We start from the raw sequence: 26,747 nt of genomic DNA on the forward strand, positions 1-26,747 counted from the left end.
ACAATTCCTTTGACTTCCTGCTTGGTGTTTGCGCTCTGACATGCAGTCAACTGTGGGACCTTACATAGACAGGTGTGTGCCTTTCCAAATCATGTCCAATCAGCCGGATTGACCACAGGTGGACTCTGCTCAAGGGTGATCAGTGGAACACAGGAAGCACCTGAGCTCCATTTTGAGCTTCATGGTAAACGCTGTGAATACTTACGTAAATGTGATTTCTTTGTTTTTTAATTTTAATACATTTTCAAAACTGTCAAGAAAACTTTTTCCACGTGGTCATAATGGGGCATTAAGTGCAGAATTTTGAGGACTGGGATTAATTTAATACAATTTGGAATAAAGCTGTAACGTAATAACGCTGTGAATACTTTCCGGATGCTCTGTATATATATATATATATATATATATATATGTGTTACTTTATTGTGCGTTGAGGACTTCTTTTTGCTTAGCACTCAGCAAAGCGTTTTCTGCTTTATTTTATTTTTATTTTTTTTATATAAGAAATCTGTTGGGCTAGGAAGCTCATTTCTATTTTTGTTGTAAGTTATAAAGAAGGATCAGGGGTGGGAGTTTATAAGTTTAACTTCTTCTCACTCCTTTTTGAATATTTTATTTCATGATGAATGCGATTACTGTTGTAGATATGTATGTGCATTTATGTGTATGTACACATGTGTGTATTATTTTTTTGGAGAAATATTCGGAATAAATGCAACAAACAAACAAACAAACAAACACATATATATATATATATATATAGAGAGAGAGAGAGAGAGAGAGAGAGAGAGAGAGATATGTTGAGTGTGTAAAAAGAAATAAAGACCACCTGCAAACCAGAAAATGTCAGAGTTTTGTCAAACCACTTCATTGAAAACTGACCCTTATAATTCATCATATGCACAATAACAAATATATAAAATATGACTCACACAATAGGAAACAGCCCTCATCTGTGCATCTCAAGATCTCTGTCTTCTAAGTCAGTGTGATGTATTCAGGACCATACTTTTGTTTATTATGCAAATAAGTTCATAATTTTATCTTAATGTGTTCTCTACTAATAGTTTGTGGGTTTATCATGAGGCCAGTTTATGATTAAGACAACGCGTGTATTCAAGCCCACAGTCCAGTTCAGCAGTGAAGCGACTAAAGAAGATTTAAATAATCCTTTTGAATGTCAACTGTTGTCAAAGAGTAGGATTAAAAATTCCAGGTAGTGTTTTACCAGGTATTACAGCACCAGGTTATCTAATTTACTTCTTTAAAAAGGTGTTATTTAATCCATAACAGTTAAGAAATTATAGATGATTTACTCAATTAGAAAGTTGATTGACATCAATAATGCTAACATTCATTTATTCATTCATCTTCAACCTCTTGTCCCTGTCGGGGTCGCGGGGGGCCGGAGTCGAACCCAGCTGACATCGGGCGTGAGGCGGGGTCCACCCTGGACAGGACGCCAGTCTATCACAGGACACATAGAGACGAACAGAGACAGACAACCATTCACACCTACGGGTGATTTAGAGTCATCAATGAACCGAACACCTGCACGTCTTTGGACTGTGGGAGGAAAACGGAGAACCCGAAGAAAACCCACGCAGACACGGGGAGAACATGCAAACTCCACACAGAAGGGCCCCAGCCGGGATTCGAAACCAGGAACCCTCTCGCTGTGAGGCGACAGTGCTAACCACCACAGCACCGTGTCACCCGTATAATGCTAACAATAATATTTAAAAGCGCCTTTTTGTTTTCATCCTGTGCCAGACTATCGTAAATCAAGTGGTTTACTACAGATAATTAGTTGTATATTTACTTCATAATGATTAAATTAATTACTTTTGTTGTTTCCCAAAGCTCAGAGGAGGCAGACAACTGCTCGTCTATAACTATCTAAATTTAATTTTTGCTCTTGTTGAGTAAAAAACAAACTAATTAGACTCGCAGGTAGTTCTCAGTCAAAGGCCTAATTTACCTCGACCACAGCTGCTGCGGCTGCTGCCACTGCTGCTGCTGCTGCCACTGCTGCTGCTGCTGCTACTGCTGCTGCTGCTGCTGCTGCTGCTGCTGCGGCTAATGCGGCTGCTGCTGCTGCTGCTGCTGTTGCTACTGCTGCTGCTGCTGCTGTTGCTGCTGCGGCTGCTGCTACTGCTGCTGCTGCTGCTGCTGCTGCGGCTAATGCGGCTGCTGCTGCTGCTGCTGCTGTTGCTACTGCTGCTGCTGCTGCTGCTGCTGCTGCTGCTGCTACTGCTGCTGCTGCTGCTGTTGCTGCTGCGGCTGCTGCTACTGCTGCTGCTGCTGCTGCTGCTGCTGCTGCGGCGGCGGCGGCGGCTGCTGCTGTTGCTGCTGCGGCGGCTGCTGCTGCTGCTGCTGCTACTGCTGCTGCTGCTGCTGCTGCTGCTGCTGCGGCGGCTGGTGCTGCTGCTGCGGCTGCTACTGCTGCTGCTACTGCTGCTGCTGCTGCTGCTGCTGCTGCTGCTGCTGCTGCTGCTGCTGCTGCCGCCACTGCTGCTGCCACTGCTGCTGCTGCCACTGCTGCTGCTGCTGCTGCTGCTGCTGCGGCTGCTGCTGCCACTGCTGCTGCTGCTGCTGCCACTGCCGCTGCTGCCACTGCTGCTGCTGCCGCTGCTGCCGCTGCTGCGGCGGCTGCTGCTACTGCTGCTGCTGCTGCTACAGCGGCTGCTGCAGCTGCTGCTGCTGCTGCTGCGGCGGCTGCTGCTGCGGATTAGTTCAGATGACTTTAGATTAGATTAGGGCCCCTGTGGAAACGCAGAGGAAGCAAGAAGATTAGAGCAAATGAGCTAACTGAAGTGGCCATTGTTTCTGTTTCAGTGCTTTGTTTTAACAGATGGAGGGATGAAGTGGTACTTTCTATAAATCGTCATTCGGTAACTTTATAATTAAAGCGTCACACGTGAGAGTTCCCTCCTGTTTCATCGTCTGGTGGTCTATCAGGGAAGGAAATCTGGACTATTGATCGGTTGATTTTCGTGTTTGTTGTGTGGAGACAGGAGAAATTGGTTCATACAGGATCTCTGCAGTTATACAATAAAACAAGTGAGAGGAGGATTTGACGAAATTCCTATGAAAATACAATTTATTTCTTAATGTCTCTGTAGACTGAACATTTCTTTTGACAAAATAACCTATTTTAGGACTTCAATTAGCTTCTGGATACATGAAAAATCAATCAAATGATCTAAAAAAACAGTCTAATAAATTAATAATGACATTTTGTATGTTTGTTTTGCTTCATTTTCACTGGAAGGCCATGCTCAAAAATATAAATATTGTTTTTTACTTTTATTTTATTACTTATTACTAGAAAAAACATGTTTTTTTTTTACTCTTCTTTCTGGAATTTAGTTTATTTCCTAATTAAGACGAAAAAAATAACTGAAAAGCTTTTCTTTGTGAGGGTTGGGGAGTGTACAGTAACGGTGTTTACAATACACTCATTCATTAACAATAGCACCCGGCCTTAACGGGGCTCTAATACCCCCTCATCCCCTCACCCCTCAGCCCTCGCCCCCTCTGGCTCATCTCCTGACTGCTGACACAGCCCTTACTCACCAGTTTAAAGCAGCTCTTTGGCCGTGCGGCTCAGCGGGTTCGTTAAGATTTAGGATGGGGGGTGTTGTGTGTTGGTTTGGGAGTGCAAGGGGTCAGGCCAATGGGCAGCTGGGATTACCACCGACCCGCCATCTGCCACCTAAATAATAACCAGAGTGAGGAAATCAATTGCCTGAGTAGATATCATCATAGGTATGTAAGCTCATTTAGAAATTACACGCCAATTTGGAGACCTTTGTCAGTTTCGTGAGTCTCTGGTTATCAGTCTTATCCGATTTTACACTGGTTTCTGTACAGAACAAACATTTCTCTAACGCATAAAGTAGCTCAACAAACAAATTATTGACCGACTACGCGACCACGTCCTGTCCATTTAAAGTGTCATTCCGGTGCAAAGTCATCCTGTGGTCTTTCTTTGGCACTTACAATTCATCAAATCAGCCATCGAGACAGTTTTTTGTGTATGGACTATTAACAGAGAAATCCGGGAGAGTCGCTAACAGCCGGACGTGGCTAACACTGATTAGCTCGGGGCAGTACGGTGAGGCATTCAAAGGTCTTTTTTTAACCACTAATACTGCTGAAAATAACACAAACCTCTGCAGCAGCATGAGAAGAGTCCCTACACAGAAAACAAAGCAGCAACAACGTAGTTAGTGAAGCCAGAGTTTATCAAAAGAGTGTTTTAAAGACTTACCTACTGGCCCCTGTACCAGCTCCTCTCATAGTAAAGTCCATTCAAGTGGATTACCAAAGTCAATCCCAAAGGAAGGAGCCCATTGGTGCTTTGTTTTCTGTGTAGGGACTCTTCTCATGCTGCTGCAGAGGTTTGCTGTTATTTTCAGCAGCATTAGTGGTTAAAAAAGACCTTTGAATGCCTTCACTGTACTGCCCCGAGCTAATCAGTGTTAGCCACGTCCGGCTGTTAGGAACTCTACCGGATTTCTCCGTTAACAGTTACAGACAATGGGTTGATTTTGTGCCGAAATTAAACTTTAAGGCCGGTGCTTTTTAACCACTTTTAAAAGTTCTGCTCCTCTCTGAGAATGAACACTTTATTTTTCTATCCTGAGATTTCTCTGGGAACCTTTTTTATTTATTTTAGCCTTGTTCACTAAACTTAAACTTGACCTTGAACTGTACACTCATTATTTCTTTCTTATTTATCTTTGGGACAGTTGTTGGGAAAGTTATTTGAACTTGAACAACATGTAACAACTAGAGCTGTGTATCAACATCGACTGAAATAACCCAGTACTACGGTAAGTAGCAGTGAAACAGTCAAACTATACCTTCATTCAATCCTTTTTGTACCTAGTTCTTGAATTAAATGATCGAAACAATGGCTTAACTACACACGTGTGTAACTTTAAGGCTGCTGGTTTTAGATTTCCAGCCTTTATGTAAACACAGCTGCTCTCTGTGGAGGATTTTCTGCTTCCACTTTTGTGCAAAGTTGGACAAAACATGATAGCTCAGAAAACCTTCAGACTCTATTCACTTCAACCCACTTCACCTTGTGTGTTTATGTGTCATCATGGCAAAATGTGTTCTGTGCTGTAGGGGGAACTAACACAGAGGCAGTTTTGAGTTTATATGTCTGTTCTGTCTCCTCTGTGAGCAGATTTTGTCATTGTGATAGTGTCACAACTGCACAAGATCAACTCAGGGTGCACTCACACTGTCCATCCATACCGCGCCCGGACAGGTTCCATGGGTAAAGTCTAGTTTGTTTGACCAGTGTGAGTGCAACTGTATCACGCCTAGCTGCGGCCAGCTTGCCGGCCAAGGCCCGATTGGGAAAGGTGGGCTTTTGTAAAGCACGTTTGCACATGTACGAGCACGAGCGTGCACAGGTGTACGAGCACGAGGCCTACGGCAGCTCTGAAGTCATTTTATGTGCGCCTGTTCTGACATAGAAAAAAGAAGGAGGGACCATGCGCGGACATTTAAAACAATGGCGGTGAAAGGTTCACGTTGGTGTGATGCGGAGGTGGAGTGTTTACTGCAGATTTGGTCGGAGGAAAAGATTCAAAAACAGTCGACAAGACGCACAAAAACTCTGAGGTCTATGGAAAGATTTGCAAACAAAGCCACGCATCGAGATGACGTCAATAAATGCATGTGACGTGTTACGCATTCACCAGGGCCCAGGTAGTGTGAGTACAAACGGGCCTGGAGTCATCTGACTTCCGGAGCACTGGCGCTAAATGTGTAACATTGGCATTGATAATGTTACACTGGAGTCAGTTGAAAGCCCGGTACATAACATACAGATGTTCCAGGGTTCCAGAAACTAACAATGTTTCGGGGCGCCCAGTAGCCCCATACACAGAGGCTAAAAGTCCTCTGTATGGTTCTTATCAATCTCCAGCTCTACTATCAAATAAATCTATACCCCCAACTGCTAGGGGCGCCTGTCCATTGGCAGCCCCCTTGCTCTGACATCTCTCCATTAATTAAATGTATATAGGTCCTGGTTGTGCGTGTGTGTGTGTTTTCGGGCCTGTGTGTGTGTAACCTGTATAATAACAGAGTGAAAAAATTTAATTTCCCCTTGCGGGATTAATAAAGTAATAATTCTTCTTCTTCTTCTAAAGGTAGAAAATGCCTAAAAATTTGTCTTTGAAAAAGAGAAATTAGTAAAATATCAGCGTTTGTTTGTTACAAGGGCGTATAAGGGCAAAGTATGTAAAATAAAAAAGTTACGGACCCATGGGTGAGGGTTTAATATTTAGATAAAAAAGTCACAGATTTATGAAATTAAAAGTAGCAAATTTTGTTTTGCACCTCTGTTGAACTACATCACTTCAGTATCAACACAGACGCTGCTTTATGCCATGTAGGCTGCTCTGTCTGCAGCAAACTCAAAAATACTGCTCTCTGCGGATCAATGCCGTATGTTGACAGGCACGGGGCGGGGCCCTTTTAGATGGTGAGGCCCCCCCGCAGTGGACCGGGTTTGGGGGTGGTTATACTTTACCTCTGTGAGTACCGTACACTACACCGGTGCTAACACAAGTAATATGCAAAGACATGTGCAGCACCACCACAGCTCTCTGCTAAAATCAAACCCTGTAAAGAAAATACTGAAAATTTAGTGTTAAAATCTTGTCGCATCTCGTTCTCTTGGACCTGTTTCGTATCGTTTATCTTCTTGTCACGCCCCTTTTTCTGAAAGTATGGTATATTTTTTTTATATTGCACTGTATGTGCAATATCAGCGACAGCGATGTTGCTGTCCGTTTACCTTCTTTCTTGCATCTTCAAAAGAGCTCAAGAAAAATGTGACACTGAATCTGAAACATTCATTCATTCATCTTCAACCGCTTGTCCCTGTCGGGGTCGCGGGGGGTTGGAGCCGATCCCAGCTGACATGGGGCGTGAGGCGGGGTCCGTCCTGGACAGGACGCCAGTCTATCACAGGGCACATAGAGACAAACAGAGACAGACAACCATTCACACCTACGGGTAATTTAGAGTCATCAATGAACCGAACACCTGCACGTCTTTGGACTGTGGGAGGAAACCGGAGAACCCGGAGAAAACCCACGCAGACACGGGGAGAACATGCAAACTCCACACAGAAGGGCCCAAGCCAGGATTCGAACCTCTTGCTGTGAGGCGACAGTGCTAACCACCACTCCACCGTGCCACCCAGGAATTTGAAACAGCACATTGTAATTTCTGCATCTATTATTGATTTACCGTGTGTGCCCCTAAAGTTTACAGTTGGGGGCCACAGCGCTCCTAGTAAAAAAAAGTGAGTCTGGAGCCCTGCACTCACATTGGGCTTACTTCTTAAATAGTGAAAATCAACCTTTCCCCATTTTCGGTGGGTCCCCTGGTTGAGAACCAGTGGTGTAAGTCAGGGGTGTCAAACAGATCCAGTAAAGGGCCGTGTGGCTGCAGGTTTTCATTCCAACCAAGCAAGAACACACCTGACTCGACTTACTCAATCACCTGAACTGTCTTCACACAGTTGATTTGTTGGACCAGGTGTGTTTTTGATTGCTTGGAATGAAAACCTGCAGCCACAGCGGCCCTTTACTGGATCAGGTTGACACCCATGGTCTAAGTGCTGCTTTCAGCCCAAACCGCTGAGGGAAGAGTGGCAAAGACCACCCCCCCCCCCCAGCTGTTTATTCCTGTTTGAAAGTGTCTGTAATTTATTATATTAATTAATTATTATATTATATTATTTATTATAATTTAGTATTTCACCTGCTTTGTATATTGATCAATACAAACCAACATTTTTAAGCATCTCACCACAAACTGAAAGTAAAAGTTTCCCCGGGAACATCTTAAATCTGAGTTGTTAGATATTCATAAATGTCTGTTTTTTATATTCTTTGTGCAGTTTTATACTCTGAAGATACCTCATATGTCGGGGTTTACAGTTTAATGAAATTCAACACAATTCAACAGATGACAGTTCATATTCAACACCTCAAACTCTCCAGATGCTGCCGACAGATAATCCAGCTCCACCTAAACTTGGACGTAACTGATTGTATGAAAAACTCAGACTGGCCCAAATGTTGCGTCATCCGCGGTCGCCCCCTAAGCTGACCGATATGACCAATAATGGTCAGATTTATCTTTGAAGAACACAGATGCTGCTCCATATGAGTCATGCGAATAACATGCAGAGCTTACAGCCTGCTAATTCAAGCAGATGCCTCCCCTGGCACGCTCTTTTTTTCCCGCCTTTTCACTAATGCATCGTATTGTTGTCTAATCGGCTCAACCGTAATTAAAACGATATCCACATCCTCTCTTTTTCAACCACATTATCTTCAAATATACAAATCTCCAACTGTTTAAATCCTGAAGAAAACAATTAATTTCCATGGAGCAGCATGTATTATAAAGAAAGCTCCCCTATGCTTCCCTGGTATGCTAAGGCTAAGTTAAGCGGCTAACACGCAGCGGCTCCTCTGCGTATTAACTCAGATCGTATAGAAAACAAGTATGGAGGATCTCGTCTGATGCAGCGAGCGCCGGCTGCCCTCTGAGGTCAGCGCAGTGGTCATTTGTTGTTCTGTTGTCGAGTGTGATGCTGCAGAGAGGAGCGTCAGAGGAGGATTAGCGAGTGGTGGCACATGTCAGGGAGTGAGAGTACTCGGACTAGACCGGGGCGTCAGAGGGCTCAGAGCTGATGACACACGGGCCGAGCACGCTACACGGTGGCACGGGTACAGAGGAGAGGGCGGTTCGTCTGTGAAGATGAGCGGTTTGGTGGTTTCTCCACACGTGTGGCCTCACATGCAGACTGTGAGCTGTATACAGAGTAGAAGATACGTCAATCCAGACACATTTGGTATCAATTCATCTTAAAATACAGGCTGTTCTCATTCACCTGAGGGCCCCACAGATTACAGATGCTTTTAAAATGACCTTAAAACTTTCCTGTTCAACAAAGCATTTTAATAAATGTCTTTTAGGGCGCACTCCCACTGTCCTTCCGCACCGCGCCCCGGGCTTTAGGGTACTTGTCCCCCCCCTCCAGGCCCGTTTGTACTCACACTACCTGGCCCTCGCGCAAATACTTCTTGCTGTCCATACGTCATCACGCTGTAACACGTCACACACATTGATTGACGTCATGGCGATGCGTCGCTTTGTTTACAAATCTTTCCATAGACCTCAGAGTTTTTGTGCGTCTTGTCGACTGTTTTTGAATCTTTTCATCGACCAAATCTGCAGTAAACACTCGACCTCCGCATCACACCAACGTGAACCTTTCACTGCCATTGTTGTTGTTGTAAATGTCTGCGCATGGTCCCTCCTTCTATTTTCTATGTCCGAACAGGCGCACATAAATTACGTCAGAACCGTCGTAGGCCTCGTACTCGTGCTCGTACTCGTGCTCGTACATGTGCAAACGCGCTCTACAAAAGCTCTCTCAGATGTGCCGTGGACGGCCAGCTGGCCGCAGTTATGCGTGGAGCAGTTGCACTCACACTGGTCATACGTACTAGGCTTGACCCGAAAAACCTGTTTTGGCCCGGTGCAGAAGGACAGTGTAATGCACCTTTAGATGTTCTACTTTTAACTTATTACTTATTTTTCATTTGACCTTTTATTTGTATACCGTTTCTATTCTGCTCTGTAGCACTTTGAGAGTGTTGAATGTAAAGTGCAATACAAATAAAATGTATTAATGTATTATTACTGTTTTTTTACATATAAACAAGGACGGATTATGAAACAACGGGTCCCTGGGCACGGACCTGTAAGAGGCCCCGCACTTTGTTTACATATAACAACACGCCCAAACTCAGACTTTCTACTTTTGTGTCCATTTGTGGCTTCTTTGCGTCTCCTTGTAGTTGTTTTTTTTTATTCCTTTTTTCATCCGTTTTAGTTTTAGTCTATTTTTGTCTCTTTGTGCTGTTATTGCATCTATTTTTTGTCGTTTTGCGTGTCCTTGTAGTGTTTTGGGGTCATTTGTAGTTGATATGTTGGTTTATGTTTATGTTTTTGGCGTCTACTTTCAGTCATTTAACGTCTCTCTTGTGGTTGTTTTGTGTTGTTTCACTTTAGCAACATTTTGTGAGTCTGGGCCCCTGCCCCTTTACTGTGCCTCCAAAACGTGCACCAATTTTTGAGACAGTGGGGGCAAAAGTTGGCCCTGAAATAAATTTCCTACACTGTTGCACATCATTGATCATTTAAGCTCCCTCCAGCTGACTTCCATACTATGACAATGACCATGAAATACAGTCCAGCTAATTTCACCTGCATGCTCTCCTTTACCTGCATTAGTAATTGGACAAAAAAAGTGTTTTCTTCCTCCGTCTTGGATTTGTGCAGTCCTCCAGAGAGGTTTGCAGCCAGTCAGGCCGCTGCCATGTAATCAGGACGGGAACTCGAGCTGTCCCTCACCAGGCCGCTGAGGCCCCACTCATTATCTTATCTCCCATTGTAACCCGCTGTAATTCACCCTCTCATGATTGATGATGTCGCTGTCTGATTACACCAAGACAAAACCCCCCTAAGATCACCTTTCGCTCCCGGGGCCAACTCCACGAGCTCCACGAGGTCCGCCGGAGAGGACGACGATGGGGTGGGGGGGTCTGGTGGCCATGTTGAGCTGCTGTCACATGCACGTCAGGTTTGTTTTATTACTGTGCAGGAATCAATCGTAAATAATGCTTTATGGCAAATGAATGTAATTCAGTAAGTGTCTTTATGTTTATGCTATCCCGCTTTCTTGGGGAGGGATAATAGGGGGGCCTTTCTGCGTGGCTTTTCTCCGGGTTCTCCGGTTTCCTCCCACAGTCCAAAGACGTGCAGGTGTTCGGTTCACTGATGACTCTAAATCACCCGTAGGTGTGAATGGTTGTCTGTCTCTGTTCGTCTCTATGTGCCCTGTGATAGACTGGCGTCCTGTCCAGGATGGACCCCGCCTCACGCCCGATGTCAGCTGGGATCGGCTCCAGCCCCCCCGCGACCCCGACAGGGACAAGCGGTTGAAGATGAATGAATGTTTAGTTGATTTGGATCTTCACTTTCAAGATGCAGCGATGAGTTTTTGTGATAAGAAGCCTCGTGTGGTGCAGCACGAGCACAAATAAGAAAGCCGCGGTATAAAACATTTAGGCCTAGGGCTCCTCTGCTTCAGATCATGTCCCTGGCCTGCCTCGGACAAATCAGATAGGTAACCTGTGCTCTTTTTAAGTGAGACAGTGAGCCTCATCTCTCCGTGCGGCAGGTGGGGACAGATGCCTCATTATCCATGCCACAGGGGACAAAACAAGCCCAGGACTCGCTCAGCCCCCCCCCCTGCCAGCGCTCAGTTTCCAATGCACCAACACAGGGCAACGTTGGACCGACGCCGCGCCGCGCTCATCTCTGACCTCCGTGAGCGCAGGTCGCTCGCAGAGTCACATTAAACTTTCAGAGAACCCAAAGGTCCCCGTCAGGAGTGTTAACAGCAGCATTGTCCCGGCGTCCCCTGACTCAAAGGGCCAAGTGTAACAAGGCACCCCCTCCAGTGGTCAGGGCCGCCCCCCCTGGGTCCACAGATACAGTGACACCCTTCAAATCCATCTGCAGCTCCTTTGAGTCACTGCGAGTCAGACGGAGAGACAGAGGGAGAACATTCAGGAGCAAGCGGCTTATTTTTTTTTTTTACAAGCGGTGTTAAAAAGTCAGGCACGGACGACTGCACATCGAATGCGTTTGTGCAGAAAACATTTGACGACTCGGACAGAAATGAGTGAGTGCAGGTGTGAGATCAGGCTCAGAAGATGGGACTGAGGCTTAACACATTAAAGGTGCAGTCTGCCTAAACAGACTATCACAACCTGCACACTAACAGTTACTAAATAGATCCCTCCAATGTTAAAACCACTTCTTCAAATGAACACGATTAGGATTAACCAAAGCATGAACTCTTGTTTGCTTACTGTGAGTGAAATGCAGTTTTTGTATGTATGTATTTGCCAAATTTGAAAATTTCTAACTAATCATGAAAATATAATCATGTTCCCCAATCACGGACGGATTATGAGACAACAGGACCCTGGGCACAGACATGTAAGAGCCCCCCCCCCCCCCATTCTCTCTACGCAGGAACAAGACAACTAGTGGTTTTACATGTGTTTTTGATCATAAAGCATCGATTTTTTGTTATTTTTTCATCTATTTTTGTAATTTAATGTCCATTTGTTTTGGTTTTGCATCTACTTTTAGTCATTTTGCAACAGTTTTTTTGTAAATGGGCACCTAATTTTGAGTTGTTTTGAACCTACTTTTAGTCACTTTACACCCCTTTGTGTTGGTTTTGCACCTACTTTTAGTCACTTTACTCCCTTTTGTGTTGGTTTTGCATCTACTTTTAGTCACTTTACTCCCTTTTGTGTTGGTTTTGCATCTGGTTTTAGTCACTTTACTCCCGTTTGTGTTGGTTTTGCATCTACTTTTAGTCATTTTGCATCTGGTTTTAGAACTCACTAAGCCACCCAAACTCAAAAACTCTGCTTTTAGTCATTCTACATGCCTTCGTAGTTATTTTGTATATTTTTGTGGTGGTTTTATACCTGTTTTTAGTCATTTTGCACCTTTTTTTGGTTTTGCAATTATTTTGAGTTGTGTTTTAGGTTTCTTGTCATTTTGTGTCGTTTGTAGTCAGTATTTATAGGTCTTTGATCATATTGTGTCTATTTTCAGTCTTTTTTTATTGTCTTTGTAGTAATTTTGGGTCTATTTTTGCAACATTGTCAGGGCTGCTGGGCCTGTTCAGTAATCCATCCATGTTCCTGATAATGTCTCTGCCTTTATATCCTAAATTTGATAGTTAAATATTCAAGCTATACTACAATTTTGTTTTAAATACCTTAAAAAAAACAATATAATAAAAAATCTGTCTCAATGCTTTGCCTCAAAATGTCTCCTGTAAAGATCACAAATAAAACACTGAAAATAAACAAACACGGAGCCTTTATTTATTATATTTGTTATTTTAAAGATGTAATCTGAATCGACATCATCATTAAACAAACTGGCCAATAAATGACACCAGTGGCATCTGTTGAAGGTCCGTAATGACTCCACTGACCCCCTACTGTTAAAATAAGATCATATTTATCCCGGATTGCTGATCGTAATATTTGTTTTTAAAAATAAGTGTATTTTGTAGAAACAATGAAAACACCTGCTGCAGATTTTGTGACATCACTTCAACATGCTGCAGCTTAGCTACTGAGGTACAGTGCGTCATCGGTTTTTCTGCTCTGGTGATTTAACATTTGTAAATACATATTAGGGTTGTTGCCTGTGTCCTGCAGACAGTTGTATGCATCAATTAGGCAGCATTTTACTGTTGATGGAGGTCGTCATCGACTTTACAGTACATGTAGTTCCAATCTAGGGGTTGGGCCCTTCAAAAGGGTCACCCAGATACATCTGAGGGGATACGAGATGATTAATGAGAGAGGAAAGAAGAAAAACAAAGTTCTTCCATACACAATTATTTGCTTTTTGGATTTTTTTGTGAAAGGTAAAGATCATCTTTGAAGTTTAGAGGGGAAACATCTCTTTGGTGTAACTGCACTATAACTCAATCACACCTGAACTGCGACACAACTGGACACTTAACTTGTTTTTGTTAAGGGTCACAAGCCAAACTTAAGACCACCACACCAGCTGCAACGCCAGATTGGGCCAGGGCATAAAGTCATGGCCCCCTTCTCTGCTTCCCACTACTGGCACCCCTCGGACTACATCCATTTTCAAACGCGGCCTTCATTTTCATCACTGTATTCTGCACGGCTGTGACTCTATCGCAGTGACAAAATGTGTCTGCAGACCGTCAGACTTGAAAACATGTAAGCCTGCAGGAAAGAGAAAAACATTAAGATGCAAGTATGTGAGTAGAGGGTTGAACTGAGGATTACTGACATTTTTGCGTAGGGATGTCGTGAGAACAGACGCGTCGGTACCTGCAAAGAGCGGTTTGTTTGGCTGAACATACAGAAAGCAGAGCCCTACCCTGCCTAAAGGATATTTACACCTGGTGCTGCAAAATAAAAGCCCGACCCGAGACAGCAGTTTTGTGCCGGAGCATGATCAAAAACCTGAACTTCTACCGCTTTATTACCCAGAGGATGGTGGTCACACGCACAGCCCCTACATTATTCATGACATTACACAAGACTAAGAGGTCTGCATTTAGAAAATAAATGAATAATTAAAAAATACTGTGAAATTTGTACAAACCCAATTCGACTGAAGCCTGAAGAAATTTTGGGACTTCAGTAGATGAATGAATAACATGGCAGGTGCTTTTTGAAGGACTACACTGACATCGCTGAAATATTCTGATAATTTTCATTGTTTTCATGCACTTTGTGCCCATTTCAATCTGTTATATTATGTGTTTCTCAATAAACCCTATAAATAAACCCTCAAATCATTTAAACCTTTAACTGAATCTGAGCTGCAGCTCTTTGAGGAAAAGTGACTCAATGTAAAAGTGAAAACATCACTGCCTTTAGATGAATTAACATACAAAAATAAGATAAATGTCTGTAAAGATTTAATGAAAACAACGACAAATAAGAAAATACTTTCATTAAGAATTAAACATAGTTCTGATATGATTTGTTCAATTAGGAGCGATGTTGATTGGTCTAATATTCAGTCATTTTTGTTTATAATTAATAAAATCTCAAAAATAGCAGCTGGTTTTTAAAGTGTGACTCTCTATGAATGTTAATAATGAACCTTAGAAAATAAAAGCATCACTGGGGGAAAATGGAGGGTTTACTGCCATCTAGTGGTTTGCTAATAAATCTCCACCCCAGATCAAAGAGAGCAACAGAATCTGAATGATGAAGAAGTGGAGAAAGAAAATGACCTAATCTGATAAAGTAAACAACTGCGACAAAGTGATTTAAATACTGTATACGCATCTGTAATGATTGGTCCCAAAATCAAGGATATAAAGCTTTTAAAAAAGAAAAGGCTTTTTCATTCCTGGTGCCCGGACGTCGTCTTGAGGCGCCGCTGCAGCAGGTACACGAACACACCGCTATTCACAACAAACTGGATTAAGCCTATAGAGGAAATGCCGTAGTTCGTATACAGGAAGCCGCCGGCGGTCGGCCCGACGGTGCGAAGCAGAGATTGGACGGATGCACACAGTCCCACCATCGTGCCTGAGTACAAGAGCAAAGTGGGTTCAATAAATAACTTTGTGATCTGCATTTTGAACCTCATTTAATTGTCACTTTATGATATGAGATGTGGTTTTCGGGTTCGGTTCTGTTTTGTACGTATGAACCTTCGACCTCTCAGGGCAGCTGGCTGTTCTCAAGGTCAAAACTGAACATGGCAACGCCGCTTTTAGCTTCTGTGCTGCTCAGATATTTAACCAGAAGAGTAAAGACTGCAGACAATGCTGGTGATTTTAAGATTTAAGCTAAAGACCTCAACATACATCAAATTTATTTGTTAATTTGCTTGGTAACGTTTTATATTAAGGTCCTTGTAACAAGCGTTAGTTAATAGTCAATAAGGGCCTTTTAAGTCCTTATAAGATGCTTATTTACATTATGTGTTAGAGCTTTTGTCTTTTGGTAGAAAGCCATTTTACAAAAAGATGGCAGAAAAAATGCAACGTGGACACATTGCCTTAATAAGACAATGTACCAGTTAATAATAGCATCATAAACATGTTTATTTTTACATTATAAGACGTGTATAATTACTTATAAGAAACACATTTTGCATTTATTAGCTATGAACTTTACTTTTTGCAGGTCCGAGATCTTCTTGCTTTAGATCTAAGGTGAGAACAAGGCCTTGTGAGGATTCATAAATCCTATATTTTACTTATTTAGCCTAAATTATACTTATCTCCAGCATTTATTTGTACTTACCAAATAGGCCTAGGTTCAAGTCGAGTACCCTAAAGCACGGGGCACGGTACGGACGGGCAGTGGGAGTGCGCCCTCAATGTCTTTAAAACTATAAATAAGTGCAAAATGAAGTAAAATGTATAAATCTAAGAAGGCACTGTTCTCACTTTATATCCAATGGTTGCAAAAAGCATAGTTAATTTTAATATATGCATCATAATATGTTTCTTATAATTCTTATAAATGTCTTATAAACTAACTAATACATTTGTTAATCAGTTTGATGCTGATTATTCACACTTTTATAGTTTTTATCATGTGTTTTTTTTGCTTTTACCTGTGTTACCTGTGAAGCACGTTGGGTTGCCTCTGGGTATGTAATGAGCTATAAAAACACATTTACTTTGCCTTGCCCTTATTTGATTTGGGTATTTTTACACCTGCAACTGAAGCTTTAGAGATGCCAGCTCCGTGAGGTTACACTTTGTTTAAACAAGCTGTAATCAGATGCAGTCACACACTGAGTGAGTAAAACCCAAGCATGCAAACGAGTTCCTGCTGCAAAGCGAGAGGACTTCACCTGTGTCGGACGATGGCACGCTCTTGGTGAGCACGCTGTCCGTGATGACGTTAAACACGCTGAGAGAAAACATCATGGGGACGACGGTGAGGCAGAACTGGAACACGTTCTGCATGTAAGCCTGCAGGAAAGAGAGTAATATTAAGATGAGAGTATGTGAGTAGAGGGTGGGACATTTTTGCGTAGGGATGTCGTGAGAACAGACGCTTCGGTACCTGCAAAGAGCGGTTCATTTGGCTGAACATACAGAAAGCAGAGCCCTACCCTGCCTAAAGGATATTTACACCTGGTGCTGCAAGAATAAGACTAATTATCAAAGATCCCGATTACCTGGAAAACCAAACCGTTACAGCCTTTTCTCCCTGTTAAGGCTGGGAAGAAGGTACCGGATCCCTCAGGCCAGAACTGAGAGGCTCAGGAAGAGCTACTACCCTCTGGCCACTGGGATCATTTCAAAGTATAGACAGACTGACCATCTGAGTCTGGGTCTGACTGACTGAGTAGAGTTCATTTGTAAAGATCATCTTGCTGAACAAAATGTGTAAGTATCAAAAAGACGTGTTCACCACAGAGGTTATTTTCTACAATAATCCAAAATCCCTTTGGCTTTTTGTCGAGGGAACCACGGTGATGCTACCTTCAGGGTCCGTCGACAAAAACACACTCTACAGCGCCACCAGCAGGTTCACAGTTGTGGAAATGTTTCAACAGCTATCGGACGGTTGTGGAAGAAATATAAACATGAATTTAAAGAATAGGGATTAAATCTGTGTGAGTACCTGAGCCAGTCCCACCAAGGAAGAAATTCCGATGGACAGAAGCAGCAGCGAGTTCTCAGAGTATCTCGCTGTCAGCCGACCGATCACTCCTCCCTGGATGACCTGAACAGACACCCGGGTTTTTACCGACCTCGTGTAACAGTCTGATATCGGCACGAGCTGCGGCACATTAACACGTGAAGCACTGCAATCATAATCGACCTGTCTTGTATTTAATCTGCGTGACACTTACCATCGAGGCTATGCCAAAATATGCCATTAGATAGCCGTTCTGCTCCGGTTGCAGCTTGAAGAAGTCCATGGCGATGATGGAAAACATCACTTGAAAAATGCCTGAGGAAAGACACATTTCAAAGTACCGAACCAGGACTGAACAGACCGTTTTTAGGTGTATTGCTCTTCTCAATGGCCACACAATAAATAATCAGTTCTGCAGTGAAGGACAGGCCACACATCACACACCAGGCCATTATAAACAGCAACGACATTGATTGCATATGTTGTGCAACAGATAAATTATGTGGAAATATATATTAAATTCACCAGAATCTGTTTTTCACACAAAAGCAATAAGCATGTTGTGGTAAATACAATAAGCATGTTGTGGTGAATACATGTTTGTGTGAAAACGATGTCTTGAACCAAACCTCTTCTCACGTTAAAGCTCACCTGACGGCAGACCTGCGACTATCTTCACAACAAAGGTCCGCTTCACGCCTGGAAACTTCATCAGTCTTGTGATCTCTCCCAGGTTGAATATTGACTTGCTTTGGTTCTCACCTGCAGTGAATTCAAGAAAAAAGGGACTAAAAACCAGACACGGGACTCAAATCAGTCAGTGGCCGGCGGTCTGTCCATGTCACCTTTTAGTATCGGCCCAGCTCGCTTGGAACCTTGACGGGGGTGATGATAAAATAGCACCAGGTACCGAGTTTTGTTAATGTAACGGCAAAAATGGCGAGCAGCCGAGGCGTTTGAGCCGATACCATGCAGTGGAAAAGAGGCACATTAGATGTTTTTCATACTCAATTATTATTTTACTCCAACCAATATGCTTTATTTATTTCATTCATTCATTCATCTTCAACCTCTTGTCCCTGTTGGGGTCGCAGGAGGCTGGACCCGATCCCCAGCTGAAATCGGGCGTGAGGCGGGGTACACCCTGGACATGACGCCAGTCTATCACAGGACACACAGAGACGAACAGAGACAGACAACCATTCACACCTACGGGTGATTTAGAGTCATCAATGAACCGAACACCTGCACGTCTTTGGACTGTGGGAGGAAACCGGAGAACCCGGAGAAAACCCACGCAGACACGGGGAGAACATGCAAACTCCACACAGAAGGGCCCCAGCCGGGATTCAAACCTGGAAACCTCTTGTTGTGAGGCGACATTGCTTACCACCCTATATTTATTTCTGTTAATACAATTTTTACAATGTCATATGCTTTGTCCCACATCATCAAACCACTCAGCATTTTTATTTTTATTATTGTTTATTTAACATAGCATACATTGTATGCACAGGTAAGTCACATTAAAGACCTGCTCGGACAGTTTGGAAGATCCAAGAGCACATTTAAAGTTTTGTCCCTATAATCCTTAATTGGGACTCCATCTTGACTTTACTGGACGTTGGCGGGAGATGGGACGGTTTATTTTTCACTCCTGTCAGCAGCTGGCGCTTTGGGGTTGTGGGTAACAGGGGAGACTGATTGGATTTGTCTTCAGGTGACACCCTGACTTTTCTGCTCCTCCTCTTGTTCGCCTTGTTGAGCAGTTTTTCAGCGCGTTGCCTCTTTTTGATGTCAGTTAATTCAATCCCCAGTTTTTCAGCCTCACTTTTGTACATGGTCCTCTCTGCGGTCACGGCCTTGAGCTTTTGTTTCTGGTCACTGGCCTTCGCCTGGCACTGCAGGAACTGTTCCCCCACCTGGGCCAGTTTTTCCTTCAGCTCCTCACACAGCGTCTTTGTTTTGCTCAGCTCTTCAATGCGGGCGAGCAGCTCTTTCTCCAGGGACTGAAGCTTCTGATGAGGCACCGCGTGGCTGAGTCTTCTGATCGTCTGAGGTCTTTGAGGGATCACTATGATTTTTTGCCCAATTTCATCCTCACAGGCACGAATCCTTTGGATCTCTTTGAACTTCTGCTTCTGCGTGCTGAGCTCTTCCTCGCACTTCCGGAGCTCCCGCCTCTGGTCCTCCGCCTCGCTCTCTACGAGGCTCCTCTCCTTCTCGAGTTGCTGGTTCTCCAGCTTGAGGAGGTGGATTAGCTTCAGCTGCTCTTTGCACCGGCTGTCCTTCCCGTTCACGCTTGATTGCTGGTTGAGGATCTTGTTATGCAACTCTGAGCACTCATTCTGGCAGCGCAGCAATGCATCGTTCACGCTGTGTCTCTCTTTGATCACCTGGTCCAGTTCTTCCTTCAGGTGTTGCTGCTCGGCCCTCTGTTTCACAGCACCCTGCTTCACCGACTGCAGCTCCCTCTTTGTCAACTCCAGCTCGTCTTTGAGGGTCTCGTTCTGCTTACGCTCCCTCCTCAGCTCCGTTTCCTGGATCCTCATCTTCTTACCCATCACAGACAGTTCATTTTTGCAGCGCAACAGTTGGTTCCTCTCTTGGTCTCGGTTTTTGATCACCGTGTGGGTTCTTTTCCGCTCCGTCTTTAACTGGTCAGCATCGGACATCAAAGACTCCACTTTGACTTTGAGCATCTCGTTTTCCTTCTCGAGGTCCTTGTTTTTCTTCCTCAAGCAGTTATACTCCCGCTCGGCATTGGGAAGGATCGACGACAGGACGTAATGATGATAAGCCGACAAAGGGCCTCCCTTTTGCAAATGCTTGTCGTCGCTGTCACATGGAGCTTTGTCAAAGCCCTCCATTTTTCCTCTTGATTTCTACGGCGTGCAGAGTCGAGTTCAGTTGAACAGTGGGGTTCAATGTGAGATCTTTCCTCACCTCAGCATTGGAAAAATAACCATTATGACGTCATCACATTCTGTTCTTACACACGCAGACATTCTATTCTTTTTATTTATTCATGTTTCAGGCTAGTTTTAGGTTCATTTATGGTGTTGTGTGGTAAATAGAGATGCACTGATCCAGTTTGGAGTTACCAAACTACATGCACTTTTAACTGAAGCACTAAGAAAGCACTTTAAAGACCTTTGCCACGTGTTGATGTGTGTTGTGTGATTGTGCAGGGTGTCTGTGAAATGCTGCTGTTGGTGTGTGCGGTGTGTGTGTGCTTCTTATGTAAGTTTTAAAGCTACTGTAATGCACTCTTTTAAATTGCCCCGCAGGGATGAATTGAGTGCTTTGAATTTGAATTTCCCGATCCGATCCGATCCCGGTACCTGGGCTGAGCGATAGGCCGATACCAATGCGTGACATAAACATTTAGCCTTGGTAAAAAAAGGTAACAAATTAACACAGACATAAATGTACAAATAACAAAGTGTACATTAGCAGCAAAAATAAATAAATAACACTTGCATATTAAGTGCACTGCAAACAGATATTTTAAAATGTAACATAAAATATAACAGCTGCCTGAAACCCGACAAACCATGGCTTAATTAACTTTCTGTGTATAATATTGATAAATAAGAAATGACTGGATGAAAATGCTGGATCAGCCTCATTCATCCAATTTCCGATCCAGCTAGTTAGTCGATATCACAGCTGATAGGAGATCAGGGTAACGGATCAGTGCATCTCTAGTGGTAAATAAAGAATAATCTTAGGTGAGAACTAATTGTGGGGTATGGTGTGTCCTTTAATATGTTGCTGGTCACAAGGTTGAGCCAAATTCTTTCACTGTGGCTGTGAAAAATCTGTATTATTAGTATTAAAGTGAGAGCCATGTGGAGGCGATCCCAGACCACTTTCTCAGTCTTTGGGGTGGATCTTCTTTAAATATTGCTCTTCCAGTCAAAACAGGAACCAGACATCTCTGCACATGCTTTGGTGCATTTAGTTGCATTGGCACAGGTAGTTTTTTATTTTTTAGCGATAACGGAGACCCAACATTATATTGTGTTTTGTTGTACTTGTATGTGGAGTTGTGTGCTGTATGTGTTTTTGCACTGCTGTTGTGCACTGCACTGTCACAGCTGTTCCACCTGCACACATAACTTTTTTTAACTGTGGGTTGAAAATTTTGATTAACCCGTCAACATCCCAAATAAATGTGCACGTTGATTCAACTGACAAAGAGCCAGATGACCCAGAATGACAAAAACAAAAGTACATTTGTTCATTTTGTGGGTCTTTTATGTCACAGTTTCATTATTGGGCTGACGTATAACTGCTCAGCATCTTAACTATTTCAAATATATGGTTTTTTACAGGTTTACAAAAGCCCACCTCTCCCAAACGGGCCGTGGTACGGTTGCACTCACACTGGTCAAACGAACTAGACTTTAGCCGTGAAACGTGCTTGGTTACGGTACGGATGGACAGTGTGAGTGCGCCCTTTGAGCCATCTGAAGCAACAGGTATCTGTTCAATCTAATCCAGAACATATGAGCATTTCCTTCACACCAACCAAACAGCTGAGAACATTAGTTAGGTGTAGCAGAGTGTGTCTTACTGTCTGTGTTGACTGTTGGAGCTTCAGCTTTGGTAGTTTTCGGGATAAACTTCAAAACCAGCAGCAGACTGAAGGCGCTCCCCACGGCACCAAAACTCGCCGTAAATGTCTCTCTGGGAAGTTCAGAGTGAAAGCAGAGTTAGTGGACCCATTTTCAATACAACTCCATCTGCCTTTGCACTCTTCAGTACATCACTCACAGGGACACTCACCCATAGCGCGTGTTAAGATGGCCGCCCAGCGTGGAGCCGACTATCATACCGACGCCAAAACACAGACCGAGTTTGGATAAAGAATCTGCCCGCTTTTCAGGTTCTGAGAGGTCTGCGACGACCATCTGAGATGCTGCGAACAGGAGAAGAAGAAGAAGAATTACTTTATTAATCCTGCAACGGGGAAATTAGATTTTTTCACTCTGTTGTTATCATTTAGCACACACACACACACTTAATGGAGAGATGTTAGAGCGAAAGGCTGCCAGTGCATCGGCCCCCCGAGCAGTTGAGAGTTTGGTGCCTTGCTCAACAACACCTCAGCAGTGCCCAAGAGATGAAGTGGCACCTCTCCAGCCACCAGTCCACACTCTATTCATGGTCCACACAGGGACTCGAACCGGCAACCCTCCGGTTCCCAGCCGAGTCACCTATGGACTGAGCTACTGCCGCCCAGGAGTCGGACGGAGAAATTAAAGCAACTGAAGTTGCATGTATTTTAGCATAAACTGTTCAAGGTTTCTGCATGCTGTTTTTAAAAATCCACTAGAACTTCAAATTTCTGTTTACGCTCACGGTCAAAATCCAGAAAAATGTTGCTTATTGATCAGTAGTTCATTCATTCATCTTCAACCGCTTGTCCCTGTCGGGGTCGCGGGGGGCTGGAGCTGATCCCAGCTGACATCTGGTGTGAGGCGGGGTCCACCCTGGACAGGACGCCAGTCTATCACAGGGCACATAGAGACGAACAGAGACAGACAACCATTCACACCTACGGGCAATTTAGAGTCATCAATGAACCGAACACGTGCACGTCTTTGGATTGTGGGAGGAAACCGGAGAAAACCCACGCAGACACAGGGAGAACATGTACGCAGTTAAAATGTCATTGACTGAGCAAGTCATGTAAATGTGAATACTGGTTGAAATGATGTATGTAATTCCTGAAAAAGACCAAGGGATGATTTTGCGCCAGAATTACACTTTAAATTTGAAGGTTAAATGTTAAACTTAGTGAGCAGCAGGGTTGTACGTGAGTGGTGCTCACCGGGTAGGACATGCATGAACACCGTGGGTAGTTTGTGGATGAACAGCATTGCAGGATTCTCCGCTATGGCCAGGAGCAGAAAGAAAACGACTGTCGCAGAACACGACAGAGACAAAGCTGCTCGTGCTCCGAAGATATCCGCAAACCTGCCAACAACAATGCAACACAGAAACCACGAGGTATTAAAACAACAGGCTCTGGATATATCAAGAAAAACCTCTGTAAAAGCTGATATGCCAAATTTTCTTTGTGTCGTACGTACCTTCCAAACATGGGACCCCCAAACAGCTGGACTACACCGACCATGGTTTGTAAATAACCCATCCACAAGGTGTCGAAGCCGAGTTTCCTCGCCAAATACTTGAGAGACATAATAAAATACAGATTTAAATGCAAACAATCATGTGTAGCATGTTCACACGCTTAGAGACCAGGTAGGAAATCCACTTCTACCAATCAACACATCCAAAACTGGGACTTTATTCGAATAACCCCTGATTTACCTGGATATCGTGTTTATTATGCTACGTGCGACATGCTACTGTAATTATTTTTCCTTTGTTCCTTTCAGGGGGAAAGAATAAGAGTCTCTGCCACGTGATTAACAAATAATTAACTCAACGTGGCATCAGTTATTCATCAGCCTTTACGGTTTGTGTTTGATGAATGTGTAATTTTAAGTCATATTTGAGGAAGGCGGTGGCGTTGATGATAATGTGGTGGAGGAAATTGGCGGTAGAACTGAATTCATTAAAACAGTGGTGGGAAGTAATTAAGTACGTAAAATGTATGTATGTAAAACAAATATGCATGTTATACATTAAACTACAAAACAGAATGTAAAGGCTGCAACTACAGATTCATTTCATCATTAATTATGTATTTATTGAGACTTAAGTCATGTTTAGTCCTCTGTACACATGAACACTCTCATAATAAAGAGGTAAATTATCTTTCTTTAACACATTTAAAATACCTTATTAATCATTCATTCATCAAAGATGACTTAAGTCTAAATAAATACATGAATAATTAATTGATGAAATGAATCTTTAGTTGCAGCCTTTACATTCTGTTTGGTGGTTTAATTCAATTTAATTCAATTCAATTTTATTTATAGTGTCAAATCATAACAAAAGTTATCTCAGGACACTTTAAGACTAGGTTTAGACCACAGTCTATGACTTATTTATGCTTTACAGAGATACTTATATGTATTACACGCATATTAAAGATTAAGTTCATGATTAATTATGTATTTATTGAGACTTAAGTCATGTTTAGACCCTCATACACATGAATAATCTCGTAATAAAAGGTACATTATCATCAATAACACGATTAAAAACACCTTATTAATCATTCATTCATAAAAGATGACTTAAGTCTAAATAAATACATAAATAATTAATTGATGAAATGAATCTTTAGTTGCAGCCTTTACATTCTGTTTGTTAGTTTAATTTAATTTTATTTTATTGTATTTAAAGTGCCAAATCATAACAAAAGTTATCTCAGGACACTTTACAGAGTAGGTTTAGACCACACTCTATGACTTATTTATGCTTTACAGAGATACTTATATGTATTAAACGCATATTAAAGATTAATTTAATCATTAATTATGTATTTAATGAGACTTAAGTCATGTTTAGTCCTCTGTACACATGAACATAACATCATAACATAAAAACATCTCATAATAAAGAGGTAAATCATCATCATCATTAACAACAATAACAACATATTGTATTAGTTCTGCTGTTAGTGGGGAAAAATATGAGATTTTGAGAATAAATGTAAAGATTTTTTTCTGTGTCTTGCAAGTCATAAAACAAAAAAGCACCTGAATGTTTCTAGTCATTTAGGATACATTTAAAATATCTTAATAATACCTTATTGATCAATCTTCTGAGCTAGTCTGCATTTTAGAGCACCTTTAAAAACTGTGATGGGAATTAATTAAGTACATGTATGTAAAACAAATATGCATTTAATACATTAACTACAAAACAGAATGTAAAGGCTGCAACTAAGGATTCATTTCATCATTAATTATGTATTTATTGAGACTTAAGTCATGTTTAGTCCTCTGTACACATGAACACTCTCATAATAAAGAGGTAAATTATCATCAATAACACATTTAAAATACCTTATTAATCATTCATTCATCAAAGATGACTTAAGTCTCAATAAATACATGAATAATTAAATGATGAAATGAATCTTTAGTTGCAGCCTTAACATCCTGTTTGGTAGTTTAATTCAATTTAATTCAATTCAATTTTATTTATAGTGTCAAATCATAACAAAAGTTATCTCAGGACACTTTAAAGACCAGGTTTAGACCACAATCTATGACTTATCTATGCTTTACAGAGATACTTACATGTATTAAATGCATATTAAAGATTAATTGAATCATTAATTATGTATTTAATGAGACTTAAGTCATGTTTAGACCCTCATACACATGACTAATCTCGTAATAAAGAGGTAAATTATCATTATCAACAAATTTAAAATACCTAATGATACTTAATTGACCATCTCAGTACACTTTATAGACTAGGTTTAGACCACACTCTATGACTTATTTATGCTTTACAGAGATATTTGCATGTATTAAACGCATATTAAAGATTAAGTTCATGATTAATTATGTATTTATTGAGACTTAAGTCATGTTTAGACCCCTATACACATGAATACTCTCAGAATAAAAGGTAAATTATCATCAATAACAATAACAATCTCAGTGACTACATAACGTTGCGTTCAGGGAATGCACGGAAATCTGAGCTTCCCTCTCCTGTCATAACAGAAATACTTACCGGGGTGACAGAAAACTGTAAAAACATCCATGTAATGTCCAAAGCAGCGATGAGGTAAGCGACGTGGATGATTTTCGTGCTCTTCGGCTGATTTATAGCAACTTTACCCTGCGAGGAAACCGGGGAAACCGGAACTTTGGAGGTTTCTCCGGTTGTTTCTTCTATTCCACTCATTTTTTAAACTTAATTTAGAGAACCAACGTTAACGTTAATATTACCGAAGACAGTTAACGTTAAACTGGCAGTCGGTTGCAATCAAACTGGTGTGAATTGTCCGGTAAAACGCACTTTGACCCGGTGAACTTTCGCGTAAACTAGCAAACGTTGATGCTAGCTGCGCGGACGTTAGCTGCACTTTGGAACCGTAACCGAGACACGACGAGAAGGAGGCGTTACCGACACACATGTCTGCTAACGTCCAACATTATCATTCAAGACGTTTGGTTGAAGCATTTTTAAAGCGACAGATGAACACGACGCTAATTTAAAGTCCTCTCTGTTGGAAATTCTCCGTAAATGTGTCTTTAGTGAAGTCCAACCGCCGCGGAGCAGAAGTTACCTATAGTGAGGCATTCAGGAACTCCTACTGAAAACGGACTTTTAAGTTAGTTACATACATACATACATACATACATACATACATGCATGCATGCATACATACATACATACATACATACATACATGCATACATGCATGCATGCATGCATACATACATACATACATACATACATACACACA

At 42.3% G+C, this 26,747-nt stretch overlaps 1 protein-coding gene across 2 annotated transcripts; it reads right to left on the minus strand.

Moving 5' to 3' along the window:
- Positions 1-3,612: 3,612 nt before the first annotated feature.
- slc67a1 (solute carrier family 67 member 1) lies at positions 3,613-26,483 on the minus strand. 2 transcript variants are annotated; one of them, XM_083919153.1, is made up of 10 exons: positions 26,010-26,483; positions 23,435-23,532; positions 23,173-23,318; positions 22,125-22,257; positions 21,913-22,025; positions 17,982-18,092; positions 17,545-17,645; positions 17,313-17,414; positions 16,534-16,654; positions 3,613-3,718 (listed from the first exon to the last, which is right to left on the minus strand). In XM_083919153.1, exons 1-10 carry the CDS (start codon positions 26,181-26,183, stop codon positions 3,672-3,674), a joined length of 1,146 nt encoding a protein of 381 aa, XP_083775279.1. In that variant the 5' UTR covers positions 26,184-26,483; the 3' UTR covers positions 3,613-3,671. The 2 variants fall into 2 exon arrangements, with proteins under 2 accessions (XP_083775279.1, XP_083775278.1); XM_083919152.1 differs by lacking the exon at positions 3,613-3,718 and adding an exon at positions 14,741-15,251.
- Positions 26,484-26,747: the final 264 nt, after the last annotated feature.

The sequence above is a fragment of the Echiichthys vipera genome (genome assembly GCF_963691815.1).
Source record: "Echiichthys vipera genome assembly, chromosome: 1".
Taxonomy (NCBI): Eukaryota; Metazoa; Chordata; class Actinopteri; order Perciformes; family Trachinidae; genus Echiichthys; species Echiichthys vipera.